Source organism: Lagenorhynchus albirostris, chromosome 12, assembly GCF_949774975.1.
Source record: "Lagenorhynchus albirostris chromosome 12, mLagAlb1.1, whole genome shotgun sequence".
Lineage (NCBI taxonomy): Eukaryota > Metazoa > Chordata > Mammalia > Artiodactyla > Delphinidae > Lagenorhynchus > Lagenorhynchus albirostris.
In genome coordinates this window covers 68,213,972-68,236,245 of record NC_083106.1, presented here as the reverse complement: position 1 = coordinate 68,236,245, position 22,274 = coordinate 68,213,972, and the positions used below count along the sequence as shown (strand labels likewise).

Sequence of the window (22,274 nt, the reverse complement as noted above, 5' to 3'; positions counted from 1 at the left end):
TTTTTTTTTTTTTTTTTTTTTGGTCAGGCATAAGCCAGTGGATAGAAACTTCAGGCTGGGGATGATTTTGTCTTTACCAAACCCTAGAGCAGTGTTCTTCCTTTTTTTTTTTTTTTTTCCTGATTGAAAACTTCTACCAGTAAAAAAGTTTCGGACCAAACATCCTCAATATCTGCATATTTATTTATTGATAAATTTTGTACATGCATGACCATACTAATGTATCTGTACTTCTATAAAACTCATCCAAATGGTCATCTAAAGGGATAATGTCAAAATGAATAGAAATAGAAGTTATATTTTCTTCCTTCACCCCAATGGATTGTCTCATAACTAGCACACTGGCCGAAGGACTCACCACTTGCTCTGGAAGGCTTGGTGGGAACAAGATTCTCCAGTGTCAGGTCACTGAGTATGTAGGGGCCCACACTGGCTCACTCCCTCCCATTAATCCTATTAAAAGTAACTGGCTTATAAAAAGAAACGAAATTGAGCTATTTGTAATGAGGTGGATAGACCTAGAGTCTGTCATACAGAGTGAAGTAAGTCAGAAAGAGAAAGACAAATACCGTATGCTAACACATATATATGGAATTTAAGGAAAAAAAATGTCATGAAGAACCTAGGGGTAAGACAGGAATAAAGACACAGACCTACTAGAGCATGGACTTGAGGATATGGGGAGGGGGAAGGGTAAGCTGTGACAAAGTGAGAGAGTGGCATGGACATATATACACTACCAAACGTAAAATAGATAGATAGTGGGAAGCAGCCGCATAGCACGGGGAGATCAGCTTGGTGCTTTGTGACCACCTAGAGGGGTGGGATAGGGAGGGTGGGAGGGAGGGAGACGCAAGAGGGAAGAGATATGGGAACATATGTATATGTATAACTGATTCACTTTGTTATATAGCAGAAACTAACACACCATTGTAAAGCAATTATACTCCAATAAAGATGTAAAAAAAAAAGTAACTGGCTTGAAACTTTTCAGAAAAAATTAGAATTCAGTGGTAGAATGATGATTTAAAAGACTTTATTTCCAGCGGAACCAGCTTTTTATGGTCAGCTAAATGCTGTATTTCATTCCAAATGAAAAGAACAAGACTGCCAATTATACTGTAGGATAAAGAGAAAGGCAATAAAGCTGCAGTATATTCTTAAAGCGTGTAAAACATGGTACGGTCAGGAAAAGGAGAGTTTTATCTTGCAAAGTCATAAACACTGAACAAATTAATATTCCACTCCAGGAAATCAGCAGTCATCAACACGGCCCTTTGCAAACTCTTTAAGATTTGTGATAATAACAAGTACTGCAGTGGCACTCAGTGTGATTCTCCACTCTGGCATTTCCCATTACTGTAGCCTAAGGAGGAAGGGGAAAAGACGACAGATATAGATAGATAGATAGGTGGGCAAAACTGAAAACTGTTAAATAAAATGGACTCTAGCCAGCTGAATTAAATAGATGCTTGCTATATTTGCATATTCTCCTTTTCAACTGATATTTTCACTCTGAAAGCTTAGGTTTGCACTAAGTATTCTATACTCTCCCAACCTGCCCCTCATCACCTCTACCCCTACTCTCTTCATTCAGAATAAATCCAGCCTGTGCCCACAAGGTTGCTGACTCTTGATTAAAGGGGACAAATGCAGCCCTTCACTCTACAAATAAAGCATGGGTCATCAGATACCTCTGGCATTAAACCCCATGGATGTGCTCTGAGGACATTTCTCTGGTTGAACTGTTAGAAAGTTTCTGGGGCCCTTTCAGTTCTCACCTTGGTAAATGCTTTGGCCACACAGCATGTGGCTTCTGAGGTGATGTTCTTTGGGACCAACATTGTCTTCTTGGACCTCGCTGGAGTGGGGTATGCTCTGGAGAAGCAGCAGCCCATGCATTGATAGATTGGGGCACCCAACTTGGAGAAGTATTTGTTTTCCTTTAGCTTGCATTCTGGGCAGCCTATCACCAGAAAAAAAGAAAGAAAAAAAAAAGGCAAAGAGTAAAATAATCCAAAAATAATTTTAAAAGAAACTATACATTTTTCCTCATTATGGGACAGCAAATATTCTTTTTATCTGTTGGAAATCAAAAGAAATTAAATGAATAAATAAATATTGGGTTGACCCAAAAGTTCATCGGGTTCTTCTGTAATATGGAAAACCCGGACGAACTTTTCGGCCAACCCAATACTTTTGGGCTGTATGTTCATCTTCAGACACAATATCTATTTGTACCGACTACAGTTATTTTCATGGGAAAACGATTTTTGCAGATATGCATGGGAAATCTCAGTAGCAGTAGTTTCTCTTTCTTTAAGTATGACTTCTCAATTCCAGTGCTGATAGTATGTCTATAGGGAATGCAAAACTTGACAGATGAAAACACCATGCTCATCCAAAAGAAGGATTTTGCCCAGAGGCAAAATATTTTCCCATTTAGAATCTGCTATTGTTTTTGCCCCATAGCAACTCCAAATACTGACAAAGAAAAGCATGTGTCAGAATTAAGAAAGCATGGTGAGTGGCACAGCCTGATATGAGATCAGGCATCTGCACTTGGGAACAGGGGTTAAAATATTATCACTTGTCTAGAGAAAAACCATCACCAATAGTAGCTCACAATTTCATAGCAGATGGAATTATATCAGCTACTATATGAGATTTTTCGGAAAGTACAGCAAAACAAATTTACTGCATAAAATGGTTTTGTTTTCTCACTTGTTAACTGATTTGAAACTGATTTGAAAATTCATCTTCAAAAAGGCAATGTTAAAATCCTCCCAAATCTTCTGGGAGACATGTAAAAAACAGAAAAAAGGCAACTAGCTAGACTGAATAAGGAGCACTTTCTGCTTGTAAAACTCAGATAAAGAATAATCAGGAATCTATTTCAGATGGAAATGTACAGGCTGCTATTTAAATGGACATGTAAGATATTTTCACTGTACATTTTTGGAACCTAGTTTAATTTTATGTTCACAGTCTAAAAGTGCCTAGATAGATATCCAACAGCAAAGATTTATCACATTTGAAAAGGAGGTAGAAATGTAATTAATGGAGTTATTGATGTACATCTAGAAATGTGTGCTTTCTTGTTACTGCAAACCCAAGTTTGGTCACACACCCTGCATTGTAAACTCTCCATCAGGAAAGGAATAGAGAATTTGCAGAAACACAGACAATGTGGCCAGAATGACAGCTGCATATTTTCTGTAGTAATCCATGGCTCTTCTGCAAAACAGACATGGGAAAAAAGTTACTATAAAATTGGCTTAACAGGCATAACAACAACCAGTAATTTTAATAGTAATAGTAATAGTCATCAGTGTCTTGACCCCTCTGCTTATAGCTCCCAATACACTCTAAAGCCATGTATAAAAAAAGCAATTTCTGGGCTTCGCTCGTGGCGCAGTGGTTGAGAGTCCGCCTGCCGATGCAGGGGACACGGGTTCGTGCCCCGGTCCGGGAAGATCCCACATGCCGCGGAGCGGCTGGGCCCGTGAGCCATGGCCGCTGAGCCTGCGCGTCCGGAGCCTGTGCTCCGCAACGGGAGAGACCACAACAGTGAGAGGCCCGCGTACCGCAAAAAAAAAAAAAAAAAAGCAATTTCTCTTTTGGAAAGAGGTAGAGAATTGACTCTTCCTACTTCTCACATCAACCAGTAGAATCAGGTATAATGATAACAACAAGAAGTTCTCTTTTTAAAATCTTAACATCCTGTTAAGAAGCTTTAATGTCCTTATTTATGAAACATGAAATTTCAACTAGATAATATCTAAGGATATCTATATGAGTGGGTGGATGGATGGATACATAGACAGACAGATAGATAGATAAGCTTATATATGATATATAAAATATACAAGCATTTGAGCCCATCCTTCCCATCTCTACATTCCCAGGTGGGAAAACAGAAAGAAAGGATAATATCTCTCCTGCTTTTTATTCACTGTCGGTAGCTGGGCTTTAAGGCTAGTTATCAGTGTGCAAAGTAAATGCTACCCCAGCAATGTGGCAAGAGTAGACAGCAGGTAGTATCAATCAAAGTTCTCCTAAATCCACTTCCTGACTTATTTATACCTGTAGATACAGCTTTACCTAAGCATTCTGAGTACATGAAATCAGGTTATGCAAGGTCAGCTGAGTGATTGAACATTTATCCAGGCATTGACCTCACCGCATTTAAGAACTGGGTTTTATCCCTACATGTTCTAGAAAAATCTCATGTAAGATAAAAGGGACAAAAAATCTTTAATAGATCTTTATTAGAGTATAATTGCTTCACAATACTGTGTTAGTTTCTGTTGTACACCAAAGTGAATTAGCCATATGCATACATATGTCTCCATATCCCCTCCCTCTTGAGCCTCCCTCCCACCTTCCCTATCCCACCCCTCTAGGTCATCGCAAAGCACCGAGCTGATCTCCCTGTGCTATGCTGTTGCTTCCCACTAGCTAACTATTTTACATTCAGTAGTATATACATGTCAATGCTCCTCTCACTTTGCCCCAGCTTCCCCCTCCCACCCCATGTCCTCAAGTCCATTCTCTATGTCTACATCTTTATTCCTGCCCTGCAACTAGGTTCATCAGTACCATTTGTTTTTTTTAGATTCCATATATATGCGTTAACATACGTTATTTGTTTTTCTCTTTCTGACTTCACTCTATATGACAGACTCTAGAACCATCCACCTCACTACAAATAACTCAATTTCGTTTCTTTTTATGGCTGAGTAATATTCCATTGTATATATGTGAAAGGGACAGATTTTTATCCCTATTTTTAAACTGCTTATGTTCAAACCATGAAAGATAACAGAGACAGAGAATTAATTACCAATGAGAAGACAATTCAGAACATTTAAAGAATTAACACCAATTTTACAGAGTCACTTTCATAAAATAGAAGAGAAGGGAACAGTTCCCAACTCAGTTTATGAGGCCAGGATTACCCTGACACCAAAACTAGACAAATACAGAACAAAAAAAAGAAAACAAGAGACTGGTATATCTCATGAAATTAGATGCAAAAATCCAAAACAAAATAATAGCAAATTGAACCCCGTAATGTATAAGAAGAATTATTCAACACAACCAATTGAAAATAATTCACAGTATTCAAGGCTGTTTCAATATTTGAAAATCACTTAATTGTAATCCACTATATCAAAAGAATAAAGAAAAATCATATGATTATATCAATCAACACAGGAAAGCATCCAGTACTCTTTCATGATAAAAACTCTCATCAAACAAGAACCAAAAGGGTTTTCTCAACTTGATAAAGAGCATTTACAAAAACCTACAGATAACATCACACTTAATGGTGAAAAACCAAGGGCTTTCCCCTTCAGATCAGGAACATGGCAAGGATGTCCACTCTCACACTCTTATTCAGTATAGTGCTGGACATTCTGGCCAGCACAATATGGCAAGAAAAAGAAATTAAGGCACACAAATTTAAAATGAAGAAGTAAAACTATCCCTATTTATAGATGATATGATCATCTACATTTAAAAAAAAAAGCAAAACAGGGAACCTACAAAAAATGTTCTGGAACTAATTAGTGAGCTCAGCAAGATTGCATGACAAAAACAACACATAAAAATCAACTACATTTCTATATACTAAAAACAATAATGTGGAAACAAATTAAAAACACAATACTATTTATAATCGCTCCAAAGAAAATAAAATACTTACGTATAAATCTAACAAAATATGGACAGGACTTGTACACTGAAAATTACAAAATACTGATGAAGTAAATTAAAGACCTAAATAAACAGAGAGACATATCATGTGCATGGATTGGAAGACTCAACATGGTAAAGACATCAATTCTCTCCAAATTGATTTCTATGTTTAATGAAATACCTATCAAAATCCTAGCACAGCTTTTGTAGACACAGAGAAGTTTACAACTAGGATCTAGAATAGCTAAAACAATTTTAGAAACAAAGTGGGAGGAACCAGTCTTCCCAGTGTTGTCTTATTCTATAACTACAGTAATAAAACAGCATGATATTAGCAGAGGGATACACAGACCAATGGAACAGAATAGAGAACCAAAAAATATGCCCAGCTGGCTTTTGACAAAGATGCCAAAGCAATTTAACAGAGGATTTCGACTTTTTCAATAATGGCTGCTATAACAATTGGACATCCATAGGCAAAACAAATACAAAAACAGAACAAAACGAACATATAAACAAACACCTTAATGTAAATCTCATATCTTATATGAAAATTAGTTCAAAATGGATCATCGACTTAACTGTAAAATGTGAAACTATAAAATTTTTAGGAAAAAATTGGGAAGGGTGGGCAGGGGCTAGGTGAATAGTTTTTAGAGTTGACAATGAAATACATAAAAGGAAAAAATGATAAATTAGACCTCATCCAAATTATGGGTTAATCCTCAAAGAGGATGAAAATACAAGATACGGACTTAGTGAAAATGTTTGCAAGCCATATGTCTAACAGAGGACTAGTATCTGGAATATATAAAGAACTCTCAAAACTCAATTTAAAAAATCCAGTTGAAAAATGGGCATTGCACTGGAGAAGATATATAGATGGCAAGTAAGCACATTTAATGTATTCTACATCAACCATTAGGGACATGCAAATTAAAACCACAATGAGGTATTATATACCTATCAGCTAGCTAACATAAAAATAACACCAAATGGATGCAGAGAAACAGGATAATTCAGACGTTTCTGGTGGAAATATAAAATGGTACAGCCCTCTGGAAAATAGTTTGGAAGTTTCTTATAAAACTGAACATGTAGTTACCATATAACCCAGTAGTTGTACTTGGGCATTTATCTCAGAGAAATGAAAACTATGTTCAAATAAAACATATATAAAGGGTCATAGCATCTTTATTTATAATAGCCCCAAACTGGAAATGGTCCAAATGCCCAACAACAGAGGAATGGTTGGCTCTGCAAACAATGGTACTTCCAATACCAGATTATATACTATGTAACAAGAAATAGGAACATGTTATTGATACACATGCAACTTGGATGGATCTCAGGGGTATCCTGCTGAGTGAAGGTTGCATTCTGTGTGATTCCATTCATATAACGCTCTTGAATTGATAAAATTATAGAGATGCTACATTAGCAGTTTCAAGGAGTTAGTATGTGGGGAGGAAGTTGAGGGGAGTAAGTAAATGTGGCTATACAAAGATAGAACCGGGAGCCTTGTGGTGATGGAACAGTTCTTTATCTTGATTGTGATAGTGTCACAATCTAACATGGGATGAAATTGCACAGAAACACACACATACACAAAATACTAGTGAAATCCAAATAAACTCTGTGGGTTGTACCAATGTCAATTTCCTGGTTTTCCCCTTGTACTGTAGTTTTGGAAGGTATTATCATTGAGGGAACTAGCTAAAGGATACTCAGGACTTCCCTGTACATTTTTTGGGCCGGGGTGGGGGGGGCGCAACTTCTTCTAAATCTATAATTTATCAAAACCAAAATTTCTTTTAAAAAAATTTCAGAATGAGATTTATAATTCCATGTGATTCAAAACCTGTGGTTATTTTTCACGTAGACGGACATGATAAGACCATGTTTTTGCTAGATGTTTATATCAACCCATGTACCTTGTAAGAATAATTTGTCAGACAGTAGAACCAACAGTTTATAATACAGAAAACAGACTGTTTACGTGTAGGTAAGGCTAAAACATATGTACGTCATTATTTCTACCTGATTTATATACTTATACACAAGTAATTATGGGTTTTATTTATCTTCACCCATAATTAACACTGAATAAATATTGTACTAAGTCAGTGGCTCTCAAAGTGAGATCTGGGGACCCTAAACACTTTTAGTGGGTCTGTGAGGTCAAAATTATTTTCATAATAATACTAAGATGCTGTTTGGATTTTTCACTCTCATCCCCTCATGAGTGTTCAGAGAAATTTTCTAGAGGCTACATGACATGTGATATTGCAACAGATTGAATAAAGAAGCACCTGAGAATGTAGCTGTGTTCTATTAGCCCAGTACTTTTTAAATTTTCAAAAAGAGGGAATTCCCTGGTGGTCCAGCGGTTGGGACTTGACGCTTTCACTGCCATGACCTCAGGTTCAGTCCCTGGTTGGAGAACTGAAGATCCCCACAAGCCTCAGGATGTGGCCAAAAAAAAAAAAAAAAAAAAAAATTGCAAAAAGGTAAAACAATGCCACTCTTCTCACTGACTTTTTTTGTTTTGGAAATTGTCATTTTTTATAAATATATTGTATTTGTGTTAACATGTGATGGGTTTTAAATTGTTGTTTTTAAAGGAATAAATATTTCTGGGAATTCCCTGGCAGTCCAGTGCTTGGTGCTTTCACTGCTGAGGGTCTGGGTTCAATCCCTGGTCAGGGAAATAAGATTCCACAAGCCATGTGGCCAAAAAAAAAAAAAAGAATAAATATTTTAAAACTTTTTCCAACATAATTTCTATATCAGTAACTATTGATAAATATAAATTCATTAAAAATATTCTTTGAGCTCTTCGATAATCTTTAAGATCATAAACAGATTCTAAGAGCTGAAATTTGAGAACCACTTCTTAAGTGATATACAAAGCCACAAGGAAAATTTCAGAATTGAAACTGGTTTCCTTTTTAAATTAGTATCGTTTTTGTGCTTTGATATTGCAGCTCATATATTATGAAAATTCAGCATTATGCAGTGAACAATTATATCAGAATTAATTCAGAGAGAAGCATTTATAACAAGATTGCAGAAAGTGAGAGCATGAAACGGATGCATATTTTAGGATTTGCTTTATGATAAAGTGAAGAGAAGATTGAAAAAGCAGAACCAAAGTCACCATTCCTTTAGCTTTCAATAACAGAAACGGCTTTGTCTTTATTTTAAAAAGAGATGAGATTAACCAAGCAGAAAGGGATTAACCCTCAAATTCTAGGTGTTTCCGAAAACATTTTAATAAATGTTTTCATCAGCCTAATCACCCTTAGGCCTTTCTGTTTTGGAATATGGAAGAAAAACATTAAGACCCAGGGCAGGAACAATAATTATGTTCAGCTGGGATTTATGCTATTTTGCAAAACATGCTCAATCTAAATCAGATGTACTAATCTCAGCCTCTTGGTATTCCGAGTGAGAACACTGCAGGCATCACAGACTCTATATATCCAGCCCTACAGTGCGCCTCCAACACCCACTCAACACACCCTCACCTCCTGCCACCTGCCCCATCAGAATAAAATGAGGCCAAGAAAATGTGTGTATTCTCGACTTGACCTGTAAGGCCTCTCTCCCCCTTCTCAGCCATCCACCTCAGAGTTTTTTAAGGAGCTGCCCAGCCACCAGCTTCATTGTGAAGGTTTCATCCAAGCCCAAAGAGAGAATAAATAACTCTCCACTGCATTTATCCATCACTTTGCTTATAATTCTTAGATGAAGTTCCACAGTCTGTCCTGAACTCTAGCTAGTTATATACCTGTTTGTTTTTCCATCCATGTAAAGCTTCTTAAGCGTAGAAACTGTGCCCCTCTAACCCACCCCCATCCTAGCACAAGGTCTTGCACAGAGTAGATGCAGTTGTGTTGCATCGGGACTTTAGAACAGTAACAGTATCAATCAAAAGTTGCTTATGTAGAGCTGTCATTCATACTGAGAAACAAGATAACTCTTAAATGACAACTTAGAATAAGTGTTTAATAAAATAAAATATTTTCAGATAATAAATTCATTAGAGATGACATATTCTCACTTAGCTATAGAATTTGTAGCTGGCTAATACATAAATGTCTAAGTGTTAAATATGCCACAGGTAAGAGCCATTTTATGCTAAGATATAAAAGTCATAGGAATTCAAAAGAAAACATTAATAGAAAGCATATATAAGAGCTTCAGTGTTTCAACTGGGTATCTGTTACTTTATATCAAACTAGGTATGTGGGCAAATTTATGTTCTTAATATAATAAGACTCTGTAAGGAAAAGATAGCATTCTTAAAAGTATTAAAGAATATTATTGCCATGATTTACTATTATTTTTTTTATTTTTCATAGAAGTATAGTTGATTTACAATGTTAAACTTACTATTATTATTTAATATGTTTGCGTATTATTTATTGTGATTATATACATTAATATATAATTCATGTATTAAATGATTTATATAATAGGTAAATAGCAGTGTACCATACACACACACATATGGACATCAGTATATATCTATATATCTCTCTCTCTACATATCTTGACACACCAAGTACCATACACATACACACCAACCCCATCTATCAAACAGGGTACAAAGATAGACACTACGTTTTGATGTGGGAGTGGCAAAGTCATACTGCAGAATGAATTTAGACTGAGATTTTTTTTCTGGCCCGTTTTGAAAAGTACACCTGCCATAGCAGTGAAAACTTCGGGACAATGAACAATAAGGGGGCTTCTCTTTGCAGCTCCTCTGTTCTGTTTTTATCACAGAAAAAAAGTGTTTATAAGGTAAGGTGCCAGGACTGAGAAATCTATCATCCCAACCTGTCAATCCTATTACTGAAAGGCTTCAAGGCAAATTAAATATACATACACACACATATATGTATGTATGTATATATGTGTACATGCATGTATGTACACAAATATACATATATGTACATATACATATATATATATATATATAAGATTGTTCCAAGAAGACAAGTGTTTGGTACAATGTGACATCCTGGTCTTCATTCACCTGCAAAGATGCTGCCATTGCTCCCCCACTGCCGAAGAGTAAGGTTTTCGATTTTTCTAATGGTGTTGGTAGATGGGGTGACTCACCCATACTCTCCACACCAGGAAGCCCAACTGACTCATAGCACATTTTTGAGATGACTGGCTAGGGTAGAGGCATAATTCTTTGTTAACAAAACAGATTAAATCTAACTGATTTCTAGAGAGTTAACCTAAGGTTTCACTTCATTAGCCCCATCTAGCCCAGCCCCAAACTACCAATAAGAAGAAAAGTAGGCAGCCTTCAGTGAAGGATCACTAATGAAAAGGACCCTTGAAAGCAAAGACTTTAATCCCCAGCACACTGCCTGGCATGAGATAGGTATGTAAGAATTGTTTGTTAAGCAGAGGAGAGGACTGTAAGTTTTAGCATCTTGCCTGGTCCAGCGAATAGCAATAGTTCAGCCTGGATGAGAGATACGAAGGTGGAGCATCGCAAGGATAAGTGGACGTTCAGCACCCTTCATCCTTCATCCCACCACCTCCCATGGAGCCAGTCCCCGAACAGGCTCACCTCCACATCCCACCGAGTGACCACTGATGTCTCCTGCTGGACGAATTTAAAGAGTCTGGGGTCAGTGATCAGGAAACTCAACTTGGAGTAGCCTTGGCTACTAGTTTTCTTTCTTCATGTCCTCTAGTTGCAGCAAGTGGGTTTTTACCCTGTTCTTGTAACATATTCTGAATCCCAGGTCGAGCAGTGAATGTCTTCTGTGATCCCATACTCCAGCCCCCAAGCTCAGTAATCCAACAAGTTCTTAGTTCTTCGAAGTAGACATTCAAATATTGCTCCTAGGCACTAGATTGACCTTGAGACCCAGTATCGCATTCACTGATCGTCGAAGGATGGCTGAGAGAGAAACGGTTAATACTCCCATGATCTGTCTCAAATCCCCTCATCCATTCTTTGATATAGATAATTAATGCTTTCTCTATTTTATGAAAAGATGAGTTTTGGATGATTTGACAGTTCAACATTGTAAAGTGCAAAATTTAAGGTCCAAATTGAACATTTGAAAGATTTAAAGACTTTGAATAAGTACCTGCTACGTGCCAGGCACTGTGCCAAGTATGGGTGACACAAATATGAATAAGTTTCCTGCTCTCTGACCCAGATACAAAGGCAAATGACTGTGAGTGAGAGCAATGAATGCTGTAGTAAAAGCATTCGTAGATGTTGAAACATTTGATAGGCTGGGGACAGGAAAACAGAGAGGTGAAAAACTAATGAGAATAAAGAACACGTATTTCATGGGGAAGAGAAGCACGACGGTAGTAAATATATGTTTTACTGTTTTAACATTTGTACAGGAGCTTTGTGTATTCAGCAGTCCTCATAACTTCCCCAGCCTAATCACAGGGGTTGCAAATAGTGTATCCCCAAAGTGTCCAGAGGAAAATAAGTGATGTCACACAGTTCAGCAGCTGTATTTGGGGTGGGATTTCTGTTTATCAATTACTTAACAGTATTTTTTGGCTTCGCAAAATTCTAAAAGGGAGCCGACTTAATTTTCCAGATGAAATGAAGAGGAAGAGGGAAAAAAGGGGGTCTTAGAGGCAAAAGACATATAAAGTACAACTTGTACAGGTATACTTTGCAAAAAAACAAAAAACCCCAGGGGTTTCCATAAAAACAGACAGAACAAAAGATGACCTATAAATATTTATTTTTTAAAAAGAAAAGGAGCAGGCAGTATTTAGAAGGAAATTGAAGTGCTCATAGGATTATAAAAATTTCAATTCCTTTATGACGATTCTTGTAACAATCATATTTTGAGAAGCTTCTTAACTGACTAAATTTAAGGGGCTTAAAATAAGATGTACACTTTCTGCTTTAATTGTTATTTTAAGGCACTTTACAACGTTAACATAATTACGTAATTAAAATCTTAGTTCTTCTATTACCCTTCTGGTTTTTCTAGCACATCAGCATTTTTTTAATTGTCTGCAAACTAAATCAACAAGAAATTTTGATAGGACAAACTCTATGTACCATAAAATATTGTTTTAAATGAGAACTTCAAATATTTGTAGTTTAAAAATACCCAATTTTTAAAATTAACATTATTGCAGTAATAAATGCTATCAGGAACAAAACATTAAGTAGTGTCAACTTATCACTCAGAAAAGTAAAACATCCAAAGGCCAGAAAAGTTTTATACAGAGCATTATTATAGCAATATAAGAATCATTCTTGTGACTTTAAAAATTTGTGCATTACATTTTGTTTTTTATTTGAGCTGTTTTCGTGCAATCTTTTGACACACCAAGTATCATTTCCATTTAAAAGCACTAGATTATAGAAACATTTAATTTACCTTAAAGTCTCTCAATAATAGAATGGACAGGCTGGGTTTGTAGATTTCTCAAACCCAGCACCTCACATTATAAGCATTTTTTTCTGTGATAAAAACAAAGCAGGAAATTCCCTAGAGGTCCAGTGGTTGGGGCTCCACGTTTCCACTGCAGGGCCCACGGGTTCGATCCCTGGTTGGGGAACTAAGATCCCACGTGCTGCGCGGTGCAGCCAAAAATAAAAATAAATAATAGTTAAAAAAAAAAACAGAGCAGAACTGCAAAGAGAAGCCCCTTATTGTTTATTGCCCCTGTTTTCTCTGCTATGGCAGGTGTACTTACCAAAGATGGCCACAAAAATATTCTCAGCCTACATTCACTCTGCAGTATGACCTTGCCACTTCCATATGGAAAAGTGGTGTGTCTGTCTTTGTATCCCGTTGACCTAGGGGGGCCCTATGACTACTTACACCAATAGAATAAGGCAGTCATGAGAGTGTCCCTTACACCAATACAACTCTGGGCCAGTCGTGGGAGTAGCCCTGCACTGACCTGGCAGTTTCTGCTTCCTGTGTCTTAGAAGCCAGTTGCTGTGTAAGAAGTGCTACTAGTCTGAGACCACCACACAATAAGAAGGCTATAAGCCACGTGGACCGGCCCTGGAGAACGAGATGCCACACAGAGAAAGAGAAAGAGGCCAAGAAATAATGAGTGAAGAAGCCATTTGGATGACCAGCCCAGTCGAGCCTTCAGATGACTCCAGCCCCAGCCAATATCTGATCACAAATGCATGAGAAATCCAAGTTAAGAACGGCCCAGTTGAGCCCAATCCACCTGCAGGGCCTTGAGAGATAATTATAACTTCTTGTTTTACCCACTAAGCTTTTCAGTACTTTGATGCACAGTAATAGATAACTGGAACAACCACTGTCTCTTATAACAAAAATTTCTCCTCCAGGGTTTGAGATATGGGACGCCAGTCTTGTCTCTCCACTTTCTTCCGGTACTTTTCCTCTGTGGGGTGTGATTTATATAACACAGATTCAGTTAATCTATTAGGGAAAATCTAACAAAGTGTGAAAAAAAATTCCGAGTTAGCATTGCCCACAGTATCTGCCATACTGAATTTGGTAATAATAACTTCTACATTAAAAAGAATACCAACCATTAATTGAGCACTTGTGTGTGCTAGGTATTCTTTTGAGCACCTTGAACACATAAATATATTCAATACTCGTGACAACCCTGTGAGGTATTCTTCTCATTTTGGCAGATAAAAGAATTCCAGAGGCAAAGTAACCTATACAAAGTCACAAAATTCACCACTGGCAGACCTAAGATTTTATCTTCTTCTTTTTTTTTTTTTTTTTCCGGTACGCGGGCCTCTCACTTCTGCGGGCTCTCCCATTGCGGAGCACAGGCTCCGGACGTGCAGGCTCAGCGGCCATGGCTCACGGGCCCAGCCACTCCGCGGCATATGGGATCCTCCCGGACCGGGGCACGAACCCGTGTCCCCTGCATCGGCAGGTGAACTCTCAACCACTGCGCCACCAGGGAAGCCCAGACCTAAGATTTTAGAATGTCTCTTTACAACTCCAAGCTCTGAACCGCATTTTACTACACTGCCTTCAAAACTTTATATTTCACAATGAACTTCTTAAATGTTTTTTTTTCAGGTGGTATATCCCTAAATAGAATGCTGACATCTTTTTTTTTTAGAGTAATATTATGTTATACCAGCTCAAATATAACTTTCTCGTGTAATTTTTTATTTTGCATATTTATCTGACTTCACCTTCTTCAGAACAGCCTTAAGAAAGACATTTCATTCATATAAAGAGGCACTTTACACCTGACCAAGGCATGAGGACTAGTGTCTGATTGGCGGGGAGTGACTGGCGGGGGCCAAGCATTGGCTTTCATATCCATTTCCCTTGTTTGATTCTCTTTACACTTCTTTGGGGAAAGCACTACTATGTCACCTATCTCGTAGACTAGAAAACTACACTTGAGAGAGGTAAAAGGATTTGCCAAAGTCAACTGGAAAGTGGTCTGATCCTAAGATAGTACCCTTTCACCTATACTACCTTTATAGCCTAGAAACACACAGTTAATCCATTCTCTTTAGGGCGTTGATTTAAGCATGGATCATGATGTTACTGTTGTCTTTTCAAATTCAGTTCATAATATTGCCCTTGATTCTGCTCCCGCTCTGGCCTAAGCGCCCTCTTCTCTCTCTCCTCCTCCTACCCCAGTGCACAGCGGATGCTAGAGCATTTCTATAATGTCATCTCTGAGTCTGATGAATCAAGAAATTACTGGATTATTTTGTGCAACATTATGATGGGGAATGCTGAAATGTTACACACCAAAACCAGAATTTGCAAGGACCATAAGTTGATAGCAAACTACTCTGGGATTCACAATCTATAAAAATGGAAGTAAGGTGCTACAGGTCATGCTGTTCTCAATGGAAATATCAGCTGATTCCTGTACATTTTCTCTTTGTGAAAGCTGATTATCTTGATCTACTTTTGAACAAAATGCACATATTACGTTCTAATTTTACTATTTCTGTTTCCTAGCTCTTACTTTGAGTTTTCATGTAAATTTGAGAAATGTACAAGGAAACTGAGAAGCTGTTCTGGAATATAATAAATTGCTTTTCTAACACTTCACATGCTACCTTTTTCAGCAAGAAATGGTGAGAAATATGACTCAAAATTTCAACGACTCTGTTACTGCAAAAAAAAAAAAAAGAAAGAAAGAACAGAAACCAAAACCAAAGTTAAAGAAATGAAATGAAGACACATAAACTTTTCATAAATGGTGGTTATTCTTATCATTTAAAAATAATTCAAAACTATAGCAAAGTATTACAATCAATTTGGATGACCAATATTTTGAATAATTGAGTTGATGTTAAGTAATTATTTAAAAGATATCTCCAGAAACTTAAGAATATTCCTCTGTTCTAATATAAAACATCTTCTTTTTTGATTGAGGAGAAGATTGTAGAGCTTAGGAAACAATAGTTCCCATGAAAGTGAAATGGAGCTTCAGTATTCCTGAGGACCCATGTAGTGTGAGTTCATAATTCTTCCATGTACCCAAATCTTGTATCCTCAACATTAATAAGGAGGGACAAAGGAGCACTTTTATTTTCTAGTCCTAATTTCCTAACCAGCTGCCATTCCAAGCAGCACTGACGCAAATATAACTAAAGTTAGCAAACATTTCTAGAAACTGTCTGTGGAACAAACCAATTAGATTTAGCCAAGTGATGTAGAATTGCAAGGTCCATCAGTAATAGTGAGAAATACTACCGACTCTTATTTTTGTGGCATTCTATGAAAGAGGAAAAAGGAAACAATGTTGTTCAAGACATTTCAGTGTTACAATTCAAGTCTACCCAAGAGGGTCTATTCAAAAAATATCAAGCTATGGTCATTCCGCTGAACAGGTGAGCTGCTTTACCATTGACCAGTTTGAAGATGTAGTTATGTGTCATTTAAAAACTGATGACAAAACAATATCAGCAACTTACATGTCTCCTCCCTGCTCTTCCTGACCCCTGGAAGCCACTCCAAAGAATGCCTTTCAAATGACATCCAATATTTCTTGAGAAAACTTTTTAGTTACTGACAGGCACTCACACATCACAGCAGGAGACAGTTGGTTTCTGGCTTCAGTTAAATAACATCTTAGCCTGTGATCACAGACCACAATTTTGCAGACTTCCTCCCAATTCAATCATGAGTGCTGAAAAGAGAATGTGTAAATGCCTGTCTTCTTACTAAGGTTTATGCACAACCAGCTCCCTTGTATTCTCAAATATTTTACTCTTCAATTAAAATCCCCCAAATTATTTCATTCATATTACCTTCCTCTGGATTTTTTGCAGGATGTGGGCAGGGCAGTTGACTGTGGATCTGAAGAGGGATTTTAGCTTCGTCTTGTGATTTCTCAGTAACTGCTCTTAATAAAGTCCTCACCTGTCTTATATACCAGCAGAGTAATAAAAACTGCATGTTCCCACCTGCATCTAAGTCCAGGGATCAACAGTAAATTCCATCCAATGATTGAATGGTACTTTGTGTAATTACCATGACATCAATTTGATCTTATCTCATTTCAGCCCTTCGATCATTTTTTGTTTTGAGCCATTTCCAGGTGGTGTTGACTGCAAGGTCAGCCTATGAAACAAGAGTACGCTGTTATTTTCTACATAATTTTATCAAGACTTATACACAACATCCTGAAAGTTGACACTTTCCTATAAACAGGATCCTACAAGCATTACATTTAATTAGCTAAGTACCTGATGTTTACTTAAAACAGAAGAGCTGTAAATTTCAGATGCTAGATATAGAGCATTTCTAAGCTTACAACATTACTCCAGTAGAAAACAGAAAAATAAAACACACACCTATTTAGACTTTTCTAAAATTAAATGTGCATCTGGCTTTAATAAGGATGCATGGAGAAGGCATGAGGCAATGCTGAGAAGGACTGATTGGTTCTCAATATTTGTGCCTTTCCCCCCCTCATTTCACTTTTGTAAAACTCAGTTTCTTCCTAAACAGAAATTACATATGTTATGGCTTGCCAGCTGAGGAACGCTTAGCTCCAAGATTCCCAGTACATTGTCTTCCTAAAACCCACCAAGCACTTCAGGCTATGGCTGTGGCTGCGTCTATCCTGCTTTTAGGGTTGTGATCCTAAAATAGTTCAAGACTCCATTCATTGAAGGAAGAGGGACCCCTTCCAGGGCCCAAGAGTGAGCACTTGTCTAACACTCAAAAATGAATTGTCCCAGGAGACACACATGCTGACAAGCAAGAGACTTTCCTGGGAAGGGGCACCCAGGCAGAGAGCAGCAGGGTAAGGGAGCCCATGAGAACTGCTCTGCCATGTGGCTCGCAGACTCAGGTTTTATGGTGATGGGGTTAGTTCCAGGTTGTCTCTGGCCAATCACTCTGACTTCCTGATGGCACACGCATGGCTCAAGACTGATTTCAGCAAGAAGGGTTCTAGGGAGGTTGGTAGGACAATGGACTGGCGTCTCCTCTCTCCTTTTGACCTTTTGTAACGGAGAAGAACAAAAATCTGACCCCATGTTGGATCTGTTTCTTTTACTTTAACCTTTGTTTTCCGTTGCTTTTGTTACTATAATCACCAAAAGGATACTGTCTATAGCTATAAGCATACATAATGGCATGCCTTGGGGAACGCTGCCACTCTGCCTGAATGTTAAACTAAAGTGCCTTTGTTCAGCTCACAGGGAAACATCCTGACCCTGCCCACCTGAGATCACACAACGGCTTAGGCCAAAATGGCTTCTCTTATGTCAAGAAAGCCATTCCTGGTTCTCTTTCTCTGGGGACTCCATAACTTATCTGCTTACACGATTGAAACAGGAGGGAAGGGGGCGGGGCACCACCCTTAAAAGAATGACCTAGGGCTTCCCTGGTGGTGCAGTGGTTGAGAGTCTGCCTGCCGATGCAGGGGACACAGGTTCATGCCCTGGTCTGGGAAGATCCCACATGCCGCGGAGCAGCTAGGCCCGTGAGCCATGGCCACTGAGCCTGCGCGTCCGGAGCCTGTGCTCCGCAGCGGGAGAGGCCACAACAGTGAGAGGCCTGCGTACCGCAAAAAAAAAAAAAAAAAAAAAATGACTTAGTTTGAGGACACAACGTAAACTGATTAGAACCAAGTAGGTGCAAGATGGCAGACGGATGAGTCGACTTCCACTAGACCTTGAGCCTCAGTATATGTTCATTGTAACACATCAGCAAGCTAAATGACACACCCACAGGAGCCATGACAGTTCCAAGTCTGACCATAAGGTCAAAGAGTGGGTGGTAACCCAATTCTTCGAAATCCCCACCCCTTCCCCAAAATAGTTGGAATACTCCTCCCACTTAGTAGCCTGTGAAGTTACCCAGCCCTATAAAAACTGACAACCCCATACCCTGGGACTGCTCTTGCCTTCTGAGATGGCCCACACTCTGTCTGTGGAGTGTGTTTCTCTCTAAATAAATCCACTTCTTACCTATCACTTTGTCTCTCACTGAATTCTTTCTGCGATGAGACATCAAGAACCTGAGCTTCATTAAGTCCTGAGACCAGGTGTGTGATCTCAGTTAAAAGAACATGGGTTCAAGTCCCAGTGTGTGGGTTCAAGTCCCAGTCGGAGTTACGCGGTTTCAGGATGACAAGGCAAATAGCCACCTTTACTAGGCAAAGTCCTGAAAGCATGTCATGGTACAGAGGAGATGTCAGGAACATCTTTGCATAGCGGTATGACACAGTGAAGTACATACCAGCTATGCTAAATGCATGGATTTTTCCTAATGACGTTTTGTCATTTACATACTGAATTCTTTTTCAACATAACCCCCTTTGTAAATGTTTCATATGATTAGTTGATTTGTTTTATAAAACATAATTTGATCTTTCTGATAGCAAAGTATGATTATCACAAACATTATGCTGTAATCAGAAGAACAGCTGAGGTATGTAAAATGCTTGCTTTTTCAAGTAGCTTTTGCTTCATATAATTCCAAATACAATTCCAAAGATATATTACGTGATTTTAAGTTTTGAAGCAATACAAGAGTATTTCCAATGAAAAGTAAGTCTTCCTCCTACCCCAAAATCCTCACTCCCATTCTCAAAGGTATCCATTTTTAACAATTTCTTAATGTTTCCAGAAATTATCTGTGTATATAAACACATTTTCTGGGGTTTTGCTATATCCAAACAAACATACACATTGTTTAGTGTCCTACCTTCCTTTTTCTTTTTAAATCTAACAGTGTATCTTGGTGGTTTTTTCCATATCCATATATTATGCAGATCTAGCCATGCTTTTAAAATAGTACAGTAGCAGGAGTAGCCACACTGAAGCGGATGACCGGAGCCATAAGAATCTGTAGCTGGTCACAATGGGAAGCAAAGGAGGGTTCGTCCCGCTTGGGCTCCTGTTCATCCTGGCTGTCCTCTGCCATGTAGGTCACAGCCTGGAGTGCTACAGCTGTATTAACCCAGCTAATGGCTGCACTACGGTCGTCAGTTGTTCACATAATCAAGATACTTGTTTCATCGTTAAAGCCATGCCACCAAAAACTTACTACCAGTGTTGGATGTTTGACCGCTGCAGTTTCGAAGCCATTGCAAAAGCCTTAGGGGAGAAGGAGCTTCAGTACCGCTGCTGCCAGGAGAACCTGTGTAACAAAAGTGATGGGACGAGTATATCAGGGAAAACAGCTCTGCTGGGCATCCTGCTGCTGGTGGCAGTCTGGCGCTTTTTTCTCTAAATCTACACCAGGAGGGCTTCTCCTAAATCTCCTGTTTCTGTATATGCCTTATTTCCTGTGCGGCTGCATTCCAAAGGCTTTATATTTTCCAACTGGATCCTGTTGGGAAAGACTAAAACTAGCTTGAGCAACTCAGATAAGAGAGAGGAACTCAGAGAGATGCTGAAGACCAGTCCTAATAGCAGAGAAGACCTGTGTGAGGGAAAAAGTTTGAGAGAAGCGCATGTGATTTGAGGAAGGTTGCATGCTTCTTACTCTGAGCTCGAGCAGATTCTCTGCGATCCTCAGTTATTTCCCTCTGGTTCCTTGGATGTAGTTAATGTGATCAGTACTTTTTTGGGAGACTGGGGCAGGGGGCTCCTTTTCAACAGTCTCTCTCGCAAGGCATGCTTTTTTCTCGCTTTTCATGGCCCCTGTATTGCCAGGTAGGCATGATGCATGTTCCAGGTGTGGGCTTGTCAGGGACAGAGATTCTTAACGACTGTTGTATTCTCAGTTAGAAGGTGTCTGGCTGGGAAGGAGGTAAGCTTTCCAGATGGCAGGGCACGGAAGCACAAGGTTTGCCTTTAGAGAGGTGCCAGAGGCTGAAATCTGACTTTTCCTCTGTCCTTAAATTTTGTATTGGCTTTGCTGTCTTCCGCTAGAAAAACTCAGTAGCATAAATTAATGGTGTGTTAAACCTGTCCCTCCCACTCCCCGCCTTTTTTACTGGAATGGTAGGCTGTCTTAGCTTTGTCACACACAGTTAAAAACTAAACATTTGAATATTCTATGTTACATGTGACTTGCAGTTATTAAGTGTGCTTATTTTATTTTATTATTTTTTCTTTATTGGGGTATAATTGCTTTACAATGGTGTGTTAGTTTCTGCTTTATAACAAAGTGAATCAGTTATACATATACATATGTTCCCATATCTCTTCCCTCTTGCGTCTCCCTCCCTCCCACCCTCTCTATCCCACCCCTCCAGGCGGTCACAAAGCACCGAGCTGATATCCCTGTGCTATGCTTATTTTAAATGCTACTGGTAAAACTCTTCATATGTGTACGTATAATGCATGAATGGAACAGAAGGAGCCTTTGAGGTTGTGATTTGAGATTTCCAAATGACATCATGAACAGTAACAGGTCTGCGGGGATGTGTTTTACCTGCCGACATCCAGCCTGTTGGCTCCTAGCTGAGTCAGCACAGATAATGTAAAGTACACTTGCAAGGGCCATTAGCATGCTGAGGCTTTCAGAAGCGCTACCAGTTTCCTAAAAATGATATACCTTTTCCGGAGGGCAAAGGTTTGCCTTTTTCTTGTGGATACTGGTGAATAATTTAAGATCCAGTAGACTTAATGCCATTTGTATGCTTACAATCTTGGCTGTATTTGACAGCATAGCCCGCCTTTTGCTGATGAAAGTGGAATTTCTTGATTAACATTAAAAAAAAAAACTTGATTATGTGATCTGTTGGACAAACCAGAATGAATCTCATCAAATACAAAAAAAAAGAAAAAAAAGTACAAAGTATTATGAATCATTAATTACTTAACCAGCCCTCTATTAATGATTATTTGGATTATATCCAGGTTTTTCCTACTATTACAAACAGTGCTCTAATTATCATCCTTGTTCTGGTTACGTGTACAATTATACTTCTAGGATACGCTTTTAGAAGTAGAATTGCTGGATCAGATTATGAATATTTTAAACTTGTATAGAGATTGTTCAAGCCCTCTTCTCCACACCCCCCAAAACTGATGTCATGAAATAAGTTAATTTTTGTGAAACAGGTGAAATAGAGTATCTTATTTTCATTTGCATTTATATAATTCTGAGCAAAGTTGGACATCACTTCATAAATTATAGGTCATTTAT

General features: G+C 38.4%; 2 protein-coding genes across 2 annotated transcripts; one reads left to right on the top strand and one right to left on the bottom strand.

Moving 5' to 3' along the window:
- Positions 1–1,244: 1,244 nt before the first annotated feature.
- CGA (glycoprotein hormones, alpha polypeptide) lies at positions 1,245–3,230 on the bottom strand. The gene is made up of 3 exons (XM_060167893.1): positions 3,131–3,230; positions 1,782–1,966; positions 1,245–1,366 (listed from the first exon to the last, which is right to left on the bottom strand). The coding sequence occupies exons 1-3, from the start codon at positions 3,228–3,230 to the stop codon at positions 1,289–1,291; spliced, it is 363 nt and encodes a 120-aa protein (XP_060023876.1). The 3' UTR covers positions 1,245–1,288.
- A 16,771-nt stretch (positions 3,231–20,001) lies between these two features.
- LOC132530794 (CD59 glycoprotein-like) lies at positions 20,002–20,413 on the top strand. The gene has a single exon (XM_060168202.1). It carries the CDS (start codon positions 20,037–20,039, stop codon positions 20,406–20,408), a length of 372 nt encoding a protein of 123 aa, XP_060024185.1. The 5' UTR covers positions 20,002–20,036; the 3' UTR covers positions 20,409–20,413.
- Positions 20,414–22,274: the final 1,861 nt, after the last annotated feature.